General features: G+C 44.0%; 1 protein-coding gene across 7 annotated transcripts in view; it reads right to left on the reverse strand.

Moving 5' to 3' along the window:
- LOC144828987 (sodium-dependent neutral amino acid transporter B(0)AT1-like) overlaps positions 1-21,048 on the reverse strand; it is a 1,274,746-nt gene that overhangs the window by 1,041,474 nt on the left and 212,224 nt on the right. For 4 of the 7 annotated variants that reach the window (XM_078687664.1, XM_078687665.1, XM_078687668.1 and 1 more), the window contains one exon: positions 11,783-12,214. The exons of the other annotated variants lie outside the window; for them this stretch is intronic. In XM_078687664.1, the coding sequence (XP_078543790.1) occupies positions 11,783-12,214 (432 nt within the window). The remainder of the gene's footprint in view (positions 1-11,782; positions 12,215-21,048) is intronic. 7 annotated transcript variants of the gene reach the window in all.

Genomic DNA, 21,048 nt, shown 5'->3' on the forward strand with positions numbered 1-21,048 from the left:
GGCCCCAGTGGTTCTAAAGGCTCTAGGCCTTGTCTCTATGTCAGTTGTGGTTCTTATACCACTTTCTTAATATATGGTTTTATACGCCCCTAGGGCTCAACGTATATTGTGCTAATTTACTGTGTGCTAATTAAGTTTACTGAATGTACTTTTGTCTCTAGCCTCATAAAGAGACTAGAGGGATGTATTTAGAATAAATACGTATATTTTATATATATACCTAGTGTGGTGCTCCTTTCATTTGGTCACTCACGAAATTATAGACTGGTAAAACAAGCTGCTTTACATTCCTTCAAGACTTAGCCTAAAGGCTGCTCTCCACAGCTACCACTAGGATAGCTTTATATGAAGGTTGACTTTAAACCTACCATCAATAAGAGTCGTTTGGACTGGTGCAAGGTGCCCACTAGAATAGTGGACAGCATATGCCAGGCCAACTTCTCACATTGGTGTGCAGCGTTTGGGATTCCAGCTTGCCATTGTTTTACCAGATAATCTCAAGTGATTGATCATTTCAAAACCACTAAAGGTACTAGAGGTATACATATAATACAAGCTTAAATACAGTGAGTTCTACTGAACTTAGAGTTGTGTGTTAGGGGCTTAAGCACACCCTTTCTATAACTCAAGAGAGTTTAGTAGGTAAACAACTAGAGTAGGTAGTGCATACACCACACCTCACTAGTTATGTCTTCAAGGCCAGGAGCCAGTGGGTCCCTGCCAGATGTCAGTCCAAGTAGAAGCATCCAAGTATGACACATTCCCTTTTCAAGATTTAAGGTCTCTGTGTACTATGAGGAAAATGAAGACAGGCCAAAATCCCAACACCCAACGTCTCATAGAGGTGTTACTGCTAGATGACTTTAGACAGGCATCATAGCTTGAAAGGGTAGGCAGTGGGGGGGGAACAACAGAGGAAGGAGAGGCCATAGGTTTAAACCACCAGGACTTAGACTCTGATGCTGACAAGGCAGGTGACAATGTCCTAGACCTGGACAATCCAGCTCCTACTTGAGATGAGAAAGGCCAAGGTGGCCCTGTCTTTGTCCCACCAGGAAGAGTTGGGAGTGTGCTTAGAAGGCAAAGATCTCCTTCACAGGAATCTAACCATTCTAACACATCAGTAGGGACCTCTGTCTCTTCTCATAGGAGGGACACCTCCCAGGAGAAGAGAGAAAGACAGATGAGACTTGAAGAAGCTCAGCTGAGAGTAAGGAGACCAAATGTAGCCTTAGAAAGGGAGTTCCTAGAGCTTGAAAAAGCTAGAAAAAAGACGGAACTAGAGTCCCATGGTGGCAGCAACTTTCCTAGTGGTAGGGAAAGGTCTTATGACAATAGACACTTAAACACGATTGTCCCTCCGACCCAGAGTGGGGACGACATCCACAAATGGATAACTGCACTGGAAAGGGCCTGCAAAGTTCAAAAGTTCCCCAGAAGCAGTGGACAACTATCTTGTGGCTCTCCTTTGCAGACAAAGGTAGAGACAAGCTCCTCACTGTAAAAGAAGAGGATGCTGATGATTATACAGTCCTGAAGAGTGCTCTTATTGATGGGATTGGCCTAACCACTGAGCAGTATAGAATACAGTTCAGGGATACCCAAAAGGCTCAGACTCAGGACTCAGTTGACTTTGTTGATTGTGCTACTAAAGGCTCTGGAGGGCTGGTTACTGGGCAGTAAACTGTGTGATTATACAGGATTATACAACTAGATTATGAGGGAGCAGATCCTTAATAACTGTCAGAATCAGCTGTTGCATCAGCAGTTGGGAGACCCTGATCTGACCTCTACCCAAGAATTGGTAAAGCAGGCAGACAAATGGGTCAGAACCAGGGTGAAGCAGAAGGTACAGAACCAAGGTGGTGACCAGAAGAAGCAAGATCCTAATAAGGGTGGGGAGAAGGGTAAAGAACAGAAGTCTTCACAAGGCCCCTAAAATCTTCTAATGGTGGGGATTCCTAATCATCCAAAAAGAAAGGCCAAACGAAACCATGGTGTAAAATCTGTAAACAGAATACCCATTGGAATAGTAATTGCATTAGAGCTAAAGACTCAACTCCAGCCACCATTGCCGCTAAGGCAACTGTTCCCCCTAGTTCAGCTCACAAAGGTGGTACTCAACAGAAGGGTGTAGTCGGGTTAACCCTGGATTCTGAGATGGATGCTGGTCTAGTCAGAGTTCCAACTCAGGCTGTACTGATCTGTGATGGAGGCATGGATATGTCCTCCTTTGTGAGTCCCAGTAACTTGGGCGAATACAGACAGCAGCCTTTGATAAATGAAAAAGAGGCTATGGCGTAGAGGGATACAGGGGCAAGTGTCATAATGGTGACACAAGACCTTGTGGACCCTGGACAGATCATACTTAGTGAACTTTACCAAGTTACCAATGCTAGCAATGGCAGGACCAACCATGCCCTGGCAGTTGTTGATTTCTCCTGGGGAGGGGTAACTGACCTCAAGAAAGTTGTGGTAAGTGCAGACCTCCCTATTGAATGCTTGCTTGGCAATGATTTAGAGACTTCAGCCTGGGCTGAAGTGGAGTTAAGGACCCATGCAGAAATGTTAGAGATCTCTGCTGTTGTGCAGCGGTTTAGGACCCAAGTTAAATTTTCCCGATTCATGCCCTTATAAAAGTACAATTCACATTGCCCTAATATAGGCATATAAATCATACCCATATTTAGACATAGCCCATGCAGTCCAAATACAGACATGGCTACTTCCACCCGTACTAAAAAGTCACAACGATTTCTTGGAAAATCGACGTAAGCATTCAGGGACATCCCCTTGCTTGAATGTTGATTTGTCCAAGAACTCATTGAGTTTTCAAAGAACTGCCATTCCCTTGGGGTTCTTTTCTGACGTTATTATGCCCGACTTTACATCAAACTAGGCACCTTCAACGTATAAGTATGCCTTCACTTGCTCTAGCAAACACACGGTGGTTTTGAGCAGTTCGACTATCTACTTGCCCGGCGCAGCTCGCTACAGCAAGTACCGAAGGAAGCCGACCCTTCAGCTGACGCACTCATCAAGAAGCTGTCCTTTCTCTTGCTGAGAATCCAGCTCCAGTGTTTCCAAGCTCTCCTTGGAGGGTGTTGGGAAATCGAGTCCGAGACAAGAGATACCAGACCTCCTTCATTCTAACTAAGGTATGGAGCTGATTAGACCCTAAGAGAAATCTTCTATAGACTCTTGGCAAAGAATACTAAACCTATACTACACCCCGCTTACTTCTTCCCAGGTACTAGACTTAGGTTAGGTACATTGGGTTAGGCGTATTTTAGAAGCACCAGTTGAGTATTTTTAGCCATTGTTATCTATGTATGTATTCTTATGGCTTAGAAACCATACTTTATAATACTCTTCTCGCTGTACGCATTATACTTTGCAGCCTGTATTACGATTGTAGCAGTTCACTTTACTTGCATGAGAAAGAACGCTGTTCAATAAATCCTTTTATTGAAAAATCCGGTCTCTCTATTTCTCTGCACCTCTGGTGAAACGAAGCATGCACGATTGACTGAGTAAAATATCTAAATATTGTTTCCACGACTCTGAAGATACGTTTATTCTTGGGAAACAAAGTTGTCATGTTTATGCCGTTGTCAGAAATGAATCCCTCCTTGTGCATTCGAGAAAGTTTCTAGTGACCTCTGAGCTAGCTGGCACTCACTATTAAGTTTAATATATTCGATTGAAACCTAGTTGACCTCAGTCCTACGTCTAATCTATAGGATGTATTATTCCAATGCACAGAGCCTATTGGGAATATAGGAACTACACTACATGGCGCCCAATGTTTGGTAAGGCACAAATTTAACGCTAGATACTAGAGTAACTCAGTCGTGCTTTTCACAGAGACCCCTTCTTCCCATAAAACACTCCAAGTGGGTAAAAGGATAATATCCGCCATAACTGAGTAGGACGAAAATGTATGTATTAGTTTTTGGTTTGTTCAATGTTGAAAGAAACAGTGTTCCAAAATATTGGGCACCTTATCTTTGTTTCTTTGAAACTTGCTCAGCAAAACTTTCATTTAAACAATGTCGCTTAACGGCGATAACAATGCAACCGGTGGAGCAGCAGCAGCTGCAGCCCAACCTGGCTTAGACGTTACAGGTTTTAATGAAGACGACGCGGATGCTATAGTCATCCCGGAAAACTTAAGGAAACCCATCACTATAAAGCTTATAACAAATGGCCTATCATCAAGAGGTGGTAGGGTAATTTTTGTCATAGAGGCACATGATTATCGGCAGACAGAGGTATTCTATTCATGGATTGTCTTCACTGAAGCAAATCCAGTAACACATGTGTTCCACTTTTACAAAGTATAGGAACATCCAACGGAATACACTCCTTTCAAGGATGTTGAAATTCCATTAACCTACAAAGAGCATGCGCTCTCGTTTAAAGACGCCCTACAACATCAAAATCACATTACCAGGCTCGGTCCACTAGCTAGACCAGGAGAAACATGGCCGGTACTAGCCAGCTATACACCACATCCTGCCATTGAAGAAATGTCAGGTGCAGAACTATCAGTTCAACTAAAACAACTAATCAAAATACATAGACAATTGGTTCAATATGTCATGCACACTCTAACAGTCCAACCTCCTATAAGGATTCCACAACACACCCCTCACCAGGGGAACACAAACAAAATTACACCACAGACTATATATTCAGTCATTGGTAAATGGTCTGAAAAAAGGGAACAAATTCCATTCTGGATAGCTCAAACAATTACTCAAATCAAGGCAGTGTTTCCTGATAGTACACCTCATGAGAAACACAGAATTCTAACAATCTGTTTACCAATGGGGATTGCACCACACCTGGAAGACTGCGACACTTGGGGTACAGTCTTTGCTGCAATCTACACAAAAATTCATGGTGTTCCATCTATGGTAGAAATACCAGACGTCCTGCAACAGATTCAAAATGAATACGGCGCAGAGCCTGCTTTAAATCTGGGTATGAAATTACTAAAAGATATCAAACTGGTCTCAGCTATAATATTAGCTAATATTAAAGGTGAAGCAGCATCCGTGGCGATCCGCCAAAAAATAAGAGAATTTGATATAACTGAGCAGCCATATGAACTGGCCAGAATAATTGAAAAATCCTATGAAGAACTAGGTAGAGATAGTTTGGGTAGGAAACCAGTTAAGCCCCAACTAACTGAAAGTTCTGAAAAGGTTTTTATTAAAAACACTCTCACTACTCCTAAAAAGAAGTGGGAGAATACTAAACAAACTTCTAACAAACTTCAGTCCCAAGGAAGGTCTCTCTAAAAGGAGCCCTCCGAAAAGAGGTATAACCTCAGGATCAGGGATACTTTGAGAAAACCTGATAGATATCAAAATACTGATACACGTTCCTCACGTACCTTTCAGACTTCCTCACAGAAATCGGAAAGAAGAGGACGGTCAGAACACAAGGAAGAACGCGTGAAGTCCAAAGACGATCAACACGTTCCACAAAAAAAAGAAAACCCAATTCACCAAGAAGAAGGTAGCGGGTCTAAAAATCAGACATGCCGAGGATCTTGAGGACAAAACTCAAGAACGGGGAGTGGGCCCAGACAATGCTAGACAGCACTGCAGAAGTCACCATAGCTCGCAGGATCCTAGAGGATCATCTGGAGACAGTGGACTTGAATGAGTACATCCAAGTTGAAACTGCCGATACCAGGGTTAGTGTACCTCATAGGTTTATTTATTTATTTATTATTTATTATAAAGTTTTGTATAGCGCGAACAAGACCCGTGGGTATCAGAGATCTTAACATAAAAAGTAAGTTACAGATTAACAAATATGCTAACACTTATAAGAACAACAGATATGAGGTAGATGGTATACATTCATAACACATGTGCAGTTTGCGTTAAGAGGTAAGTTGCGGCTTGACTTATATCATAAGCCATATACACAAAACATAAATGAGGTAGATCATAGGTTATATGAAATAACGCTCCAGATGGAGGGGGACATAACTAGGGAAATAAGAGCACTCTTTTGGGAGAAGCACTCTAAGGGTTATAACATTCTTCTAGCTGAAAAAGACTGGCCACCAAAATTTGTCAGGGAGGGCCCACATGGCGAAGACACCATTATGCCAGCATTCTTGAATCATATTCCAATTCACTTAAAATACACATATGCCAGAAAATGGGCTGTAGCCCAAGCTCCAGCATTGTATAAAAATCATGTAGGATTCTCCTCACCATAAAATCCAGTTAAAAACTCAACCAACTGCACAGAGGCAGTATCCAGTTAAGCAAGAAGCTAAAAAACATGTCAGGGAGATATTAGATCAACTTGAATACCAAGGGGTGATTGAAACATGCACCTCGTCCATGACAAATCCTTTGTTTCCTGTCTCCAAACCAGACAATACATATTGTCTAGTTTTGGACTACAGACATTTAGTGCCGTATGAAGGTAGCTAAATACCGGTCAGTAATGGCCGAAATTCGGTAAATTAGCCATTACCAACCGGTATTTAGGCCTTCGAGATGTAGGATGCCAAAATTAAGGATTCTGTAAATATGAATCGGTAAATACCGATTCATATTTACCGAACCAGAAATTACCGAATTCTTATTTACTGAATCGGTAAATAAGAAACGGTAAAGATGAGATTTGAGATGTAGGTAACTTCTAAAATACCGAATTGCAGGAAATTCGGTAATTAAGAGTCGGTAATTACCATGGATTGAAAGCAGGTGGTAACCAGGTGCAGGCCATAAAATAGGCCCCAAAATGCAACAGTGTGACCAGAATGGCGGCATTCTATGTGATAGCAAGGCAGCAGGAGAGAGAATCTGGAGACGGGAGGAGCAAGTCTACAGACAGCGGATCACACTCTTTCAACTTACTGAGGCAGAGATCCATGAAAGGTATAGGCTACACCCAACACCATCCTGGACTTGATAAGGGACCTGCATCCACTCCTGGAGCACCCAACACCAAGGGCACATGCCATACCACCACATGTGCAGGTGCTCTGTAGCCTACATCTCCTTGCATCTGGCAGTTACCAGGTGGTGATAGCTGTGATAGGTGGGGTGTCCCAGAGTTGCCTGTCCCATTTATTCAGGAAGTTCCTGGAGGCCATGATGCAGAGAATGCATGATTACATCAGCTTCCCTGACACACATGCAGAACTGTTAAAGACCAAAACTGACTTCTACCAAATGGCAAACTTCCCACATGTGATTGGCTGCATTGATGGCACACACATCCCAATCTGCCCACCTGCAGCCACAGGAATACATTTACAGGGACAAAAAGTCCACCCACTCAATAAATGTGCAGGTAATCTGTGATGCCAACAACATAATCACAGACATCATGGCCAAATTCCCAGGAAGCACCCACGGCTCCTACATCTTTCAGAACAGTGGGATCTACACACGCCTGACAGCGGGGGAATTCGGAGAAGGATACCTGCTAGGTAAAACACTGTGACACACCCTGATAGATATTGCAGATGTAGGTTTTGTTGCAAATGTGATTAATGGCTCTCTCATTTCCCCATAGGTGATAGCGCATATGCCGTCCGCTCGTTCATCCTGACACCCTACCTGAACCCATCAACCCCGAGTGAGAGACGATACAAAGTGGCACACAAATCTACTCGCAACGTTGTGGAGCGCACATTTGGACTGTTCAAGAGCAGGTTCCGCTGCCTCCACAAAAGTGGAGGTGCACGTCATTACTCACCCCTCATCTGCTGTAAGATCATCGCAACGTGCGCAATGTTGCATAACCTTGCTACTAAGAAAGGAACAGAAGTGGAATTAAGTGATTATGAGGACCACGATAATGAATGTGCACAGCCTGAGCCCAACACAGCAGGAGTGGCGCCAGCAACAGATGGGAGACAGAGACGGGCAGAGATCACACGCAACTACTTCTAAGTAAGTAAGGAGACACGGCCAGGTGCAGTATGTACACAACGTAGTTTAACTTTTTGCCACTACGCCAGTACACAAAGGAACCTATGTTGTAGGAGGGTGGATACCTGACTATGGTTACCCCAGATTTTTTGCCTTGTGTTTAGCTGGTTTTCGACTTAGTTGGCCTGGAATCCTGCTAATCAGGGTCCCAGGCTATCTGCTCTCTCTTTAAAATGGACTCCATGTACCCTAGGTGCATAAACAATTGGGATTGGGTCACCTTATCAGCCCCTGTACAGTGTACTATAGGTACCCAGAGCATAGGTGCACCCAAGGCCTACCAGGGGCTGCAGCATATCTTTTGCCACCCCTGGCTGGCCATCCAAACTGACACAACTGGCTGATCACTCAGCTGGGGCAAGGTTGTGTAATCACCCCTTGCTTAGATATAGTATACCTATGTCTAAACCTATATCTGGACACATATGCACCTATAAGTCACTCCTATGGCAGGCCTTAACAATCCTGGAGGCAGAGTGCTTGGTTTTATGTGAGATGGTGCTCTAGCATGAGCTGAGCCTGTCTGCAGCTTTCGGAACCATGTCCTTATAGCTGTTGCAGGGTGTTGCCATACCATATACTCTTAAGTGCATTATAATCCTCGCTGTTATTGCTACCTTTGGTTTGGCTTTATCAAAAAACATGTCGTGTAAGGTGTCATACACTTTGGAATACTAGCCCCTCGCCAGTTCTGGCGACGGGGGTAGCAGTCCACCCTTCTAGAGGGAGACGACATGTTACTTCACTTAAACACAGTTAAATCTAACCAGAGCCTCAGCATCACAAAATGGATGCTGCTGCCACAGACACGAGTCTGGCCTCCTGCTGCTGACCGAAACTCCGGCAGGGGAGGCCTGGACAAAAGGTTTCCTGTCACAGGGAGGTGTTACACCACCCCAGACAGGAGATAGTGGATTGAGGCAGGCAGGGCGAGTGAAACTAGACACTGCCTGGGGGGCACAAGGCTCCTCATGCATAGCCCAGTTCAAACCAGTGCTGGGGCACTCCAGCCCCAGCTCTGGTGTGAAACTGGACAAAGGGAAAGGGGTGTAACCACCCCCTTCCTGGGTCCCACCCATAGGAGGGACCTAGAAGGTTATCCATCCCCTTGATTTGGAATAAAGGTAGGAGCTGTGCCCATAGACTTTAGATAATCCTGACTGAAACTTTGAAATGAAACTCTGGACCCTTCGACATCCCACTCGACGTGGAAGACTGAAGAATCTCCCTTGTGGTCAAGGAGTGACCACCCTGTGCAAACAGGCACCATCCAGCGCCCAACAGTTTGCTTTGTTGCAGCTCCGCCGGAGCTAGAGCAACAGAGATCAACAAGAACCAGATTCCCAGACATCCAACAGCCCGATACACAGCCACAGCAAAGCTGAGACCCGTGGAGGCGACATGAGATGTGGGACCGGCCATCTTGAAAAGACTGCAAAGTGCTGACCGTGCAGCTCTCAAGGCATCCTCGAAGCTGTGCATTGAGGTTTGGGAAGCCTCATCCCCGAGCAACTCGTGCACCGAAGATCACCCCTCCACACTTATTGAGTGCTGCGTGGGGCCTTTTTGCATTTTTCTGCTCAACGCATCTGTCCGGTCACTTGCCCATTAGCTAGTGGCCTACACGATGATGAATCTTTGAAACTACTCTACTAGTCTGGTTGCTCCAGACTGGCCCTCGCTCCCCTGAAAAGGAGCAGCATCTCTGACCTTGCTGGTCCGAGTAAGAAGCAATCTTCAAATCCTGCGTGGGTTGCATTTACCAAGGCCTGTTGACTCCGATCTGGAAGCCGACACCGCTGACAGCGAGAGTCTTTGTGGGACAGCTCGTGATCCACTCCTGGTCATCCTCGATGCCCCCAAGTCCACGTGGCAGCGGAGACAAGCTTCTCGACAACCACCTGATTGCGTCCGACATCGCCTGGTTCCTTCCTGGTTCCATCCTGGTCACTGGCTAGTGACCCAGACTCTGTCCCCTCTGCTTTCAGGTACTCTACATCTTCGATCCACCCTTGTATCCAACCGGACTCTTCTCTCCTGGCCGCCTGCAGCATCTTCATCTCCAGGCTCCATAGAACTCCACGATGAAACCCGACACACTTTGGCACCTATGCACCTGCTTGCTGTGGGTGAGTTAACGATCAAACACCGGTGCTCCTGTAGTGGTTTAGACCACTAGTGTCCCAGTTTAAAGTGGCTAAGTTCTAGTCCAGTCGGAAGACTTCCAAAGCAGTAACTTTGTAACGGTATACAACCTTTACAACGAAACTTTTACAACGAACTACCATTACAACGCAACTTTTACAACGCAAACTATTACAACGCATAGCGCTGGGGGGCGCTCTAGGATAGGGAATAGGTTTAATTTACTATCCAACACCTTCCTTACTATCCACGGGGACTGGAGTTGGAATAGTAAATTAAACTATTCACTATCCAGTGCCCAAAAGCATTACGCGTTGTAATTTTATGCGTTGTAAAACTTGCGATGTAAAGGTAGGCGTTGTAAAAGTATGCGTTGTAACGTCATACATCCCTTTGTAATTTTTACGCACCATTGACTTTGCATTGGTGCATGCGTGTGCGTTTAGCCCTGCACCCGAATCCCGCGGGCTACCCCCGTCCTAACCACAGTTAATCCAGTGTAGTCCCAGCGATTCCCAAGGCCCTAGGCCTTACCATTGTTCGTAAAGTGGTTCTTATACCACTATTTTAATATATGGTTTGAGTGGCCACCGGGCCTATCCATAATTGTGCAACTTTTGTATCTTTAACTGTGCTTTTGTTTAAACGCTTGTGCCTCTGCCCTCATAAAGAGTACAGAGGATTATTCTAGTAATAAATACATATATTTTAATAATATATAACTTGTGTGGTGTCCTTTCATTTGGTATTACAGGATTGCATATGGTAAAACAGCTGGCTTCACATGCCCTCTTGAGTTAAGCCTAAGACTGCTTAGGCCTATGCTACCCCTAGGATAGCTTGTCTATAAGGTTGACTTACAACCACTCACCATAAGGGTTGCTTGGACTGATACAAGGTGCTCAGTAGAATAGTGAACATCATACATCAGGCCAACTTCTCACATATGTGCAGACCAATTGTATGGCATCCATTCTGGAAGTCCTGGGTTACTTCACCCATTCCATGTCAGGAAGTGTGGGCAGCATCAGTTTTTGTGGCCACATCTACCAGTGTCGGATGACATTGGCTGGCTGTCCTCCCTGGGCGCGTGGGCAGTGGCAGCCCCATGGAGCCTGCTGCTCCTCCGTGTGTCAGGAATAGGGGGGTTGTCATGCTGCTTCTACTGGTGCTCTCCTCACTCTCACCCACATCCAGAGCAACAGTATGTGCCGACTGCACAGTCAGCAGCACCTCAACAGCACTTGTCACCCTCACAAGGCCTCTGGAGACTTCACTGCTGCTGTGTGCCAGTCCCTCATGCATGTTTACACATCGCCTGCAAAGCAGGGAAGTGGCAGTGGCCAGGCGGTTGACTGCCCTTGTATGTCGTTCTGCCCACTGCCTTTCCTTCCACCTTGCTGCCCTGTCCTGGTCAAGCTTGCTGCACAAGAGCAGTACAGACTGGGACATGTCCTGTATTCCCGCAGCCATCTCTCGCATGCCCACAGCCTTCTCTCTACTCCCCTCCGCCATTGAGCTGATACCCTTTTCTATATTTGTCATGTTCTCATTCAGGTGCCTCATCTGGCGTTGCACCAACTGGATGGCCTTCCCCTGCATGTGCTGTACTTTCACCATGCTACTCTCCAAGCCACAGAAGACACTGGGACCCTCACCATGTGGCAATTCACTGCTGTCTCTGGCCCGGCGGCGTCTGACACCTGTGCGGGCCCCCTCGGCGCTGGACTGCTGAGTGACAGTGCTGTCCTCACCGGCCACGGTTGATATTTCACTCCCCACCGTGCCTCCTGCTGATGACTCCATTTCTATTAGTGTGGCAACTACATGCCTCTTGCTTTTTTGAACTGCAGATATTGTGACAGAAGGTGACGCAAGCAGTTCAGGTGAGGACAGGAGTAGAGGGGAGCCAAAATGCTCTGGGGAGGCCTGCAGCTGCAGTGACGCTGGAAGATCTTGGGAGGCTGGCTGTGCTGGTGGTACTGCAGTTTCCTGGGTGGTATTCCCTGCACTTGTACTCGCCTCCTGTGAGTCTTTCCTCTGTGGTGCACTGCCTTCCTTCTCCTTGGTACGCCTGCGAGATGTCTCGCCTGTGGACAGAAATCCGTACATTAGCTCTGTGGTCCTGCAGCCCTGCTTATACAATTAAATTCATATCTCTGAAACACTGTTGCTATTGCCTCAGCTTGATTATCACTGATGTGTGTTGCATGCCTTGTTGTTTGGTGTGCTGTCTGACATGGTAGATATTTCATTGACTACATCTCCCATAATGCATTGCTGGTGTATGTTCCTACCTGTACTGGAGTGGGGTTAACACTACCACTTAGGGGAAGGGGAGAGGGAAGGGGATGGGGTGAGGGTGATTGCTGTGCATGCTTCTTACCTTTTCTGGTGGAAGCTCGGGCTGAGCTGTCTGCATCTCCCAGTCCACAGACGCTGTCTGGTTCGATGGTAGACTCCACCAGCTCCTCCAGCTCAGTCAGGGCAGGTGCCCTGTTCTTCCCTCTTCAAGCCAGGTTTGCCTGTTTGTGGAGCTCAGCCATCTTGCGCTTTGTCAAGCTCCCGAGGTCATTCCACCTCTTCTTCAGGTCGTCAATCTCCCGTGTGGTTACTCCAATGGCATTAACTTTGGACTGTATTGCCAGCCAATTCTTCCTTTTGGCAGATTCTTCCACCAGCAGGGACTGCTTCCCAAACAATTTATTGTGCTCCTTCACAACCTCCTCCACCAGGACCTGCAGCTCCATGGTGCTGAATTTGATCTTCCTCTTCCTCTCTGCAACTTCACTCTCTGTGTCTTTGCTTGCCATTTTTTCACTTTCCTAGTAGTAAAGTTTTCAAGTGGCTCACAGGCTCTGCTCTCACAGCCTCTCTAGCAGCTTCTGATTGCTTGCACCTGCCTGGGTGTGGCCACTTCCTGGTCGGGAGGAGGGGTGGTTGCACCTGATTGGCTGAATCCTGGGTATTTTCTGATTTTAAATAGCCGATTCGGTATTTACTGATTCGGAATTTACCGATTCGGTACTTTCCGATTCTGTATTTACCGATCGGTGTTGGGGATTCGGTATTTATTTACCGACTTGTACCGATTCGGTAAATTTTACCGAATTATTACCTACATCCCAAAAACCGATTTCTTAATACCGATTCGGTAAAATTCGTTAAAATTCAGTATTTAAGAAACGGTATTTGGGATTTACCTACATATGGCCCTTAAACTCTTTTTGCAAAACTTTTGCAGTACAAAATACACACAGTGCAGCACTAACGAATAACATTGTGCGTAAAAAATATAAAACAACATTAGATATTTCTAACGGTTTTTTTGTCAAAATATTGCACCTGAAAGCAGGTATTTGACCGCTTTCTCAAATATGGGGACAGAGCGTCACTTCTGTCGTCTCCCCCAGGGATTCAAGAATAGTCCGGGGTTATTTTCAGCCAGAGTAACAGAGTTACTATAAACTTATGATGATGAGGCATTATCTTATGTCGATGACATCTATCTAACAGACGATGACTTGGACAGGCACTTGAACAGAGCCATAATACTTGGCTTAGCCTCTGATGGGGATAAATTCAATTTTAAGAAATCGACAATTGCCCACCTCAATTTCCTTTTTCTGGGAAATGAGTTATCAAGTGAAGGCAAAAGCCTGGCAGCGAACTTTTTAGAGAAGTGTGCGCTACTCCAACCTCCGAAAACGATGAAAAACTTGCAGTTGATACTAGGTTTCCTAAATTTTGGAAGAACTTACATTCTAAATTATGCAGAAAGGGTTAAACCTCTCGACAACTTAATCAAACCTGATTTCAAAACAGTTAATTGGACTCAAAAACACACAGAAATGTTGCGTTCAGTACAAACAGACATGCTAACAACAGCACTTTTGCAAACCCGCGCAACCTTGTAATCCAAATCATTCCAGGAAGATGCGGATTCACGTACTTAACCTTCAATGAAGGAGAAAAAGTACCAATAGCTTTTAAATCATACTTGTACACACAAGCTGAAATGAAATTCACTTCTACAGAAAAAATTCTGACAGAGGTTCAAACTGCAGTAGCAAAAGAGAGTGCCCACGCACAGGGAAAACGCATAATGGTTGTTACACCTGTACCTGCCTTAGAGGCAGTGACGAAAGCAAGCATTTCGAATGCAAAGGCTTTACATCCAAGATGGATACAATGGGTTAATTCTCTTGCTGCAACAGACGTTGAATACGTTTTTGACCCATACTTGAAAAGACAAGAATTTCTACAATACGAACAAGAATGTTCTCTGCCTTCTGAAATTCTGCCTCTAGAACAGTACGAATGTATAATTTATGAAGACGGATCAGCACAGCCCGCAATTGGGGGTAAACAGGCTTATAGTGCTGCGTGTGCGATTGTTAAAGGACGCTGGCGCGATGGTAAATTCTGACCTATGGTCAAAAAAAGGCAATCTCTCGGAGATTATACAGCTCAGCGAGCTGAACTACAGGCATTCAAGATGGCGCTTGAAAATACCGATCGCGAATTCCCCACACTCATAGTGTGCGATTCTTATTACTGCGTTCAATCTTACAATGATTACCTGCAGAACTGGATTCCTAACAGTTTCAAAGACGCAAAAGGTGGCACAATCAAGCATAAATTGCTTTGGGAACAAGCAGTTCAATTACAGAAAGAACTACAAAAAACTCATGTGATCCATACACTGAGTCATCAACGTGATGGCATTCACGTTGCCGGGAATTCATTGGCTGATGAAGCCGCAAAGGCAGCTGTGCAAACGGCTTCCGTAGCTGCAATCACTCATTCAAAAACGAAAATAGACGGCGAAATAATGCAGGCTGTCACCACTTCCAACTAAGATAGCGGTAAAACATTACCAAAAGGCTTTCCACTGAAATACTCGTATATAACTGATGCGAATAATGTTCCTTTTGCTCGAATCCCTGGAGTGGGAGATAGGGTGATACCAAACATGGAACATAGATTAGGACTAATTTTAGCAGCACATGAAGGGCTTGCCTCTGCACACGCAGGTCAGTCCGCCACAGTGTCGTATTAAAACAGAGATACTGGTGAATGCGAATGAAGAAACAGACCAGAAATTATGTTTTGGAATGTGAAATCTGCCAAAAGATGAAGGTTTCAACAGTGAAACGTCCTGCGCATACGCCCCTTTTAATTTTGGATAAACCATTAGCCTGCGTTTACCTGGACCACTGTGGTCCCTTACAGAGTGATGGCAACTATAAATATATCATGGTCGCAGTGGATTCATGCTCAAGATTTATTTGGATGTGGCCTCAGCGCTCGGCTGATGCCCGAAATGTTATAAAAGATTTGTGAGTCTTTATCGGGCACATACGCAGTTGGCACACTGCATTCTGACCAGGGTCCTGCATTTAGCTCTCGAGCTTACAAGGAGGCCATGGCCATCTGGGCGTTGCATTGCGGTATTCTATTCCATCCCATCCTGAGGGAAATTCTGTATTGGAAAGAGAAAAACGGGACATAAAGCAATCTAGGGTATTAGGCTCGAGTGACGGGTGGGTCAAACATCTATTAAGTGTCCAACGTAGTCTAAACAAACTGCCAAGAAGTTGTCTTGGAGGAATCACTCCATATGAAATCCTTTTTTGGAACTAGAATGATTGTTGAAGACCTTGATCATCACACTTCAGTGGTAGAACAAAAACCCTTTGATATCAAAGACCGTTGGGCAGTTTTGCAGGACTTAAATGAAACACGAAGAAGTCAAAGCAACACATTGCAGAAGCCAACAACCACTGAAGAAAAACCACCTGTCCCAGCAAGGCCTGCCTGGATTCCACAGATTGGGGATCTAGTTAGAGAAAAGATCGCAGACAAGAAGGAATTTGGGCCTTCTTACAGACAACCGTACCTGTGCTAGCAATCCACGCCCCTTGCTAGAAGAAAGGAGAACAGGTTTGTGTCCATCGACCTGGTAAAACTACATCATGTGGCCGATCATAAGTAGTAGGCCAAGTGGACTCCAAAGATGTAGCGGACGACCAAATTTGGCTACTATCCAAGAGGTTCAAACTGAGAGACTCATCACCTTTGAAGAATCTGCAGTGCAAAAAGAAGGACTATGCAACAAAGCCATAGAACTTGTACCTCTTGAAACCCAAATAACAGTTTGTCAAGAAACGCCGGTCTACAATGATATAGCATCTGACTATACAAATATGACAAAAGATCCGGTAGCTCTAGTGATTTCAACTAATCCTGAACAGCATCTGGCTATTTCATTAACTTTGATACGTTTTCCGAGGAACCCAGTGAGCCTGAAACGACACCAGCAAATAAAACTTTTAAAGAATAAGTAACAGAACTTTTTCATCAACTTGAAAAAACGTATCTGGTTTCACCATGGGTTGAACTTTGGATTGTGCTAGGCGTATTTTGTCTCCTACTTTGGTTGACTCTTGTATTAACTTTGGGAATGCTGATAAATGGAAGATATAGTAAAATGGACACAGCAAGTAAGAACATCAACTTGCTCCTGAAGCCACACAAATCATCTCATTGTGAACAAAGAGACTTGTCATCAGTGAACATCACAGCCGTTCCTATACCTGGTGGTATAGCCTGGGACAGAACTGATTATGACATCTTCGGTTCTGCAGAGCTGTTGAAGATTCTACATCAATTCAAGGTTTCCTTGAGTGACTTTGTTTCACCCAGCACATTTTCTGATGATTGGGACTTTCAAACTGTTAATAATATGATGTTAGACTTGGAGATGTCTGCAAAATTTACAAAACATGAATACTTAGAAGGTTTATTAGATTATGAACAAATGTATTGTTATAATCACTATGGTCATCATTTCTTGCATAGATCTGCAAACCCTAGAAAGGTTTATACTTTATAATCAATGGGAACACTGTCCAACGCCACCAAAGGGTAGCTCAAAAACATTCTATGAAAAATGTCCATACTTCCCAGGTTTTAACATCTCAAATCCAGAAAACTTTTAGTTTAAAAATGTTAATGAGACAGGAATGAAAAGTATGTTGACCAATGCTAAGCAAATGTATTATGTGGCCTTTTATGCTCTATTGTCTACTTTAGGCTTTGACTTTTGGAATGACAACATTGAGATGAAAACTGTCTGGGGCACAAAAGACTGGCAGGTGCAGGGATTAGAAGCTTTATTTAGAGCCTGCATCATCCCTGAACAAATAATGTTTTTAAATGACTGTTCAACAAACATCTTGTCTTGGCTTAGCTAAGATAAAAGATTTAAACAAACCGTCAATACCTACACCTGAAAGTAAGAACACTTCAGAGGGGATGGTCGACGTATAAATGATTTTACTTTAAAACAGAACTGATCCTGATTGGAAAAAATGGTTAAGCTGGTCCACAGACACAAACAACTGTCAAGATAGATTCCATTCCTGAACAAGACACAAGGGTTTACATTCACTAGGCCAGATCCAAGATATGTTCAAAGACAACATCCAGAGATAGTACCATCATACAGTGTAGGAAAACTGTGCCTTGAGTGGCTACAAAAGTCCACACTAACAGAGGTAAAACAACACTTATCTTTACCTAAAGATGGTGTTGATATAAGGGACTTCTTACAAGGACCTGCAAAACCGCGTCATAAACGTTTTATATATGCTGGTATATATGCCATTTATAATGAAGCTTGGAAAGCGACACAAGCAGAGACTGCAGAACGAATACGAGAAATTGATCGTATTCATTTAGAGAAATCTCTCTCTGTAGTTGACAATGGGTTTACGGCTCTGTAATCCAGAATTCATTCTTTGGACAGCATAGTATCCTCTGCCATAGACATAATGGAACAGGACTTGCTCATGTTAAAAGATGGACAGTCATAATTGTGTTCTATAATGTTTTTAGGCTGGACGTTACAAAATCTTCGGTCTGGATATGTGCCATGGCGTCTAATCAACACCACGTCATTGTTTTCTGCATTTAACCTTACAGATAAACAAATCACTTTGGCACAAATAGGAGCAGACAATACGGTGCTGAGCATTGAAAAACTGGCAAGATTACCATTAACTGTTTCTGAGAAGCCAGCAACAGAATGACTAATACATGGAACAATTTTCCATTTTCAATATTGTTTGAAACATATACCAGCAGGAGTATATGAAAGGTTGGGTAAAGAAGGCATCAAGTCAACCTGGGAATTACCCTATACACACAGATGTTGGAGTGTGGAAAAATAAGTATTTCTTAGTGGTACAAACTGCAAAAGCGCACTAAGCGGTACACTTTTATGTCAGGGTATTCACTTACACAGAGCCTGTGACGGTTCTTCGACCAACTTATCCTGCCACCTGCAAGGTTCTCCAGCTGCAGTGATAGATCCAATTTTTAGTCAGCTTTCGAATGGAAGCTATATTATGTTGAATGATCACAGCTGCTGTGGCATGTTGCCAGGAATAGCCTATCTTGTAACTGTGTCAGCCAGGGTAACTTGTATGCAAGTATTGTTTCCTAAAACTAAGACAGACGGGGAGTCGCCATTATGGCCTTCACTGAACATCTCTTCTATACGAATTGATACTTTACGCAGAATGAAAGCCATTCTTTTACAAAAAACCGTGCCACTGACCACGTCCAAAGAGACGTATGAACTACAAGTTGCAAGGTCTTCTACAGAGATACATGCCCTTTTATCCACAAACTGCCCTACACATTTCGTGGAAATGTTGGGTCGTATCTTAAACATGTCTGAATACCAGTGCTATTGTACATGTATTTAAGACAGTTTTTTCGGGACTGTTAAGACCTTTTGAAGCAGTCCTCGACATATTTCCAAACATCGTGCACTCTATATTTGGCTGCCTGCCTCTCATTTTGAGACTCGTAGCAGGAATACTCTTTTTGTTCCTTCTGCTTCAATATGGCAAGTCAACTCACCAACGACGCTCAGATCACCTTGGAGAACACTCTCCTGGCAATGAAGTGTTGTGAACGCTTGATACAGATTCTGGGCTTGGCTCGTTTAAGAGATCTGAATACCCCGTGTTTTCTATTATTCCGACCAATCTGGCAAGATTGCATCTTACCTGTTCTACAATGCCTGCTATGTGGAGAAGAATGCGTGCTGGACATCTGTCTGACACTCCCATCAGTCCTGCCAACGGATGTTGACACCTTGCTTGGTTCGGTAACGGCCCATGCATTGTGTTGTCCTCAGCAGCTACCTATCCTGATGATGGCATTCATTGAGGTCTCACAGATGCAAACTGCTGATTGTGAGATAAATGGAACGACAGGCACACAGGTACCATCTCCATCTCCTGCGAACATTGCTAATGCGGCTGACGCTGACGACGATGCTTCACATTTTTGTGCAATCGGTCTACTTAACGAAGTAGTCCAACTTTCACCTACTGTGGTAGACAAATTCTTTACCAGCTTAGAAGATTTGATGTTTTCTCCAAACAATGAGACTGACTTTTGAAATTAGCACACAGCATTCTATGGACTCTGTATTCGACCTTCACTTTTCAAAACAAAACTTCAAAATTTGGAACTCTATTTTTCTACAATTTTACCTTTTTCCAAAAATTGAACTTTTTTTTTTTGGGGCACAAAGTAATCTGCTTAAAGTAGAACTAGTCATAGAGAACATGAATTCTGTGAAAAACTTCCAAGTGACAATATTTGACCTTGTCCACAACCAAAACAATTTATATATATATATTCTGTTATGGAATGGTCTCGACCTTTTTGTCTGTATTTAAGAGCCATTTCATAAACGTAATTTCGTGATTCATTTGTATAGCATTTCCAATGTCATATTATATGCTTTGAATGAAAACATTGCTTTTAAAATGCGTACAGCACAATTGCTCATTTTCGTGTACAACCATTTCGAATGCATTGTTATGTATTTTCGGGTGGGGTTATTAACACATCATGCTTAGATATGTTTTGAATACTTAGTATTTAGTAAAGTCGAACATAATAAAGTGGTGTGGGTGTTGTGCAGCGTTTTAGGACCCGAGAGAAATTTTCCCGATTCATGCCCTTATAAAGGTACAATTCACATTGCCCTAATATAGGCATAGAAATCATACCCATATTTAGACATAGCCCATGCAGTCCAAATACAGGCATGGCTACTTCCACCCGTACTAAAAAGTCACAACAATTTCTTGGAAAATCGGCTTAAGCAGTCAGGGACATCCCCTTGCTTGAATATTGATTTGTCCACGAACTCATGGAGTTTTCAAAGAACAGCCATTCGCTTGGGGTTCTTTTCTGACGTTATTATGCCCAACTTTACGTCAAACTAGGCACCTTCAAGGTATAAATATGCCTTCACTTGCTCTAGCAAACACACAGTGGTTTGGAGCAGTTAGACTATCTACTTGCCCGACACAGCTCGCTACAGCAAGTGCCAAAGGAAGCCGACCCTCCAGCTGATGAACTGATCGAGAAGCTGTCCTTTCTCTCGCTGAGAATCCAGCTCCAGTGTTTCCAAGCTCCCCTTGCGGGGTGTTGGGAAATCGAGTCCGAGACAAGAGATACCAGACCTCCTTCAATCTAACTAAGGTATGGAGCTGATTAAACCCTAATAGAAATCTTGGATAGATTCTTGGAAAAGAATACTAAACCTAAGCTACACCACACTTACTTCCTCCCGCGTACTAGACTTAGGTTAGGTACTTTGGGGTAGGCGTATTTTAGAAGCACCAGTTGAGTACTTCTTAGGGAGCACATGTGCCACCGAACAGGATCTGGGTAGAGCCACTAACAGATGCGCCGCCGCGTTCTGAAGGCGTTTGATGCTAGCTTTGTTGGCACCTAGATATAGAGAATTTCCATAGTCAAGCCTAGTAAGAATGGAAGCTTGCACAATATTCTGGCGAACTCTGGGAGGAAAATAAACAAGCAAGGG

The sequence above is a fragment of the Lissotriton helveticus genome, chromosome 4_1 (assembly GCF_964261635.1).
Source record: "Lissotriton helveticus chromosome 4_1, aLisHel1.1, whole genome shotgun sequence".
In the NCBI taxonomy this organism is placed as follows: domain Eukaryota; kingdom Metazoa; phylum Chordata; class Amphibia; order Caudata; family Salamandridae; genus Lissotriton; species Lissotriton helveticus.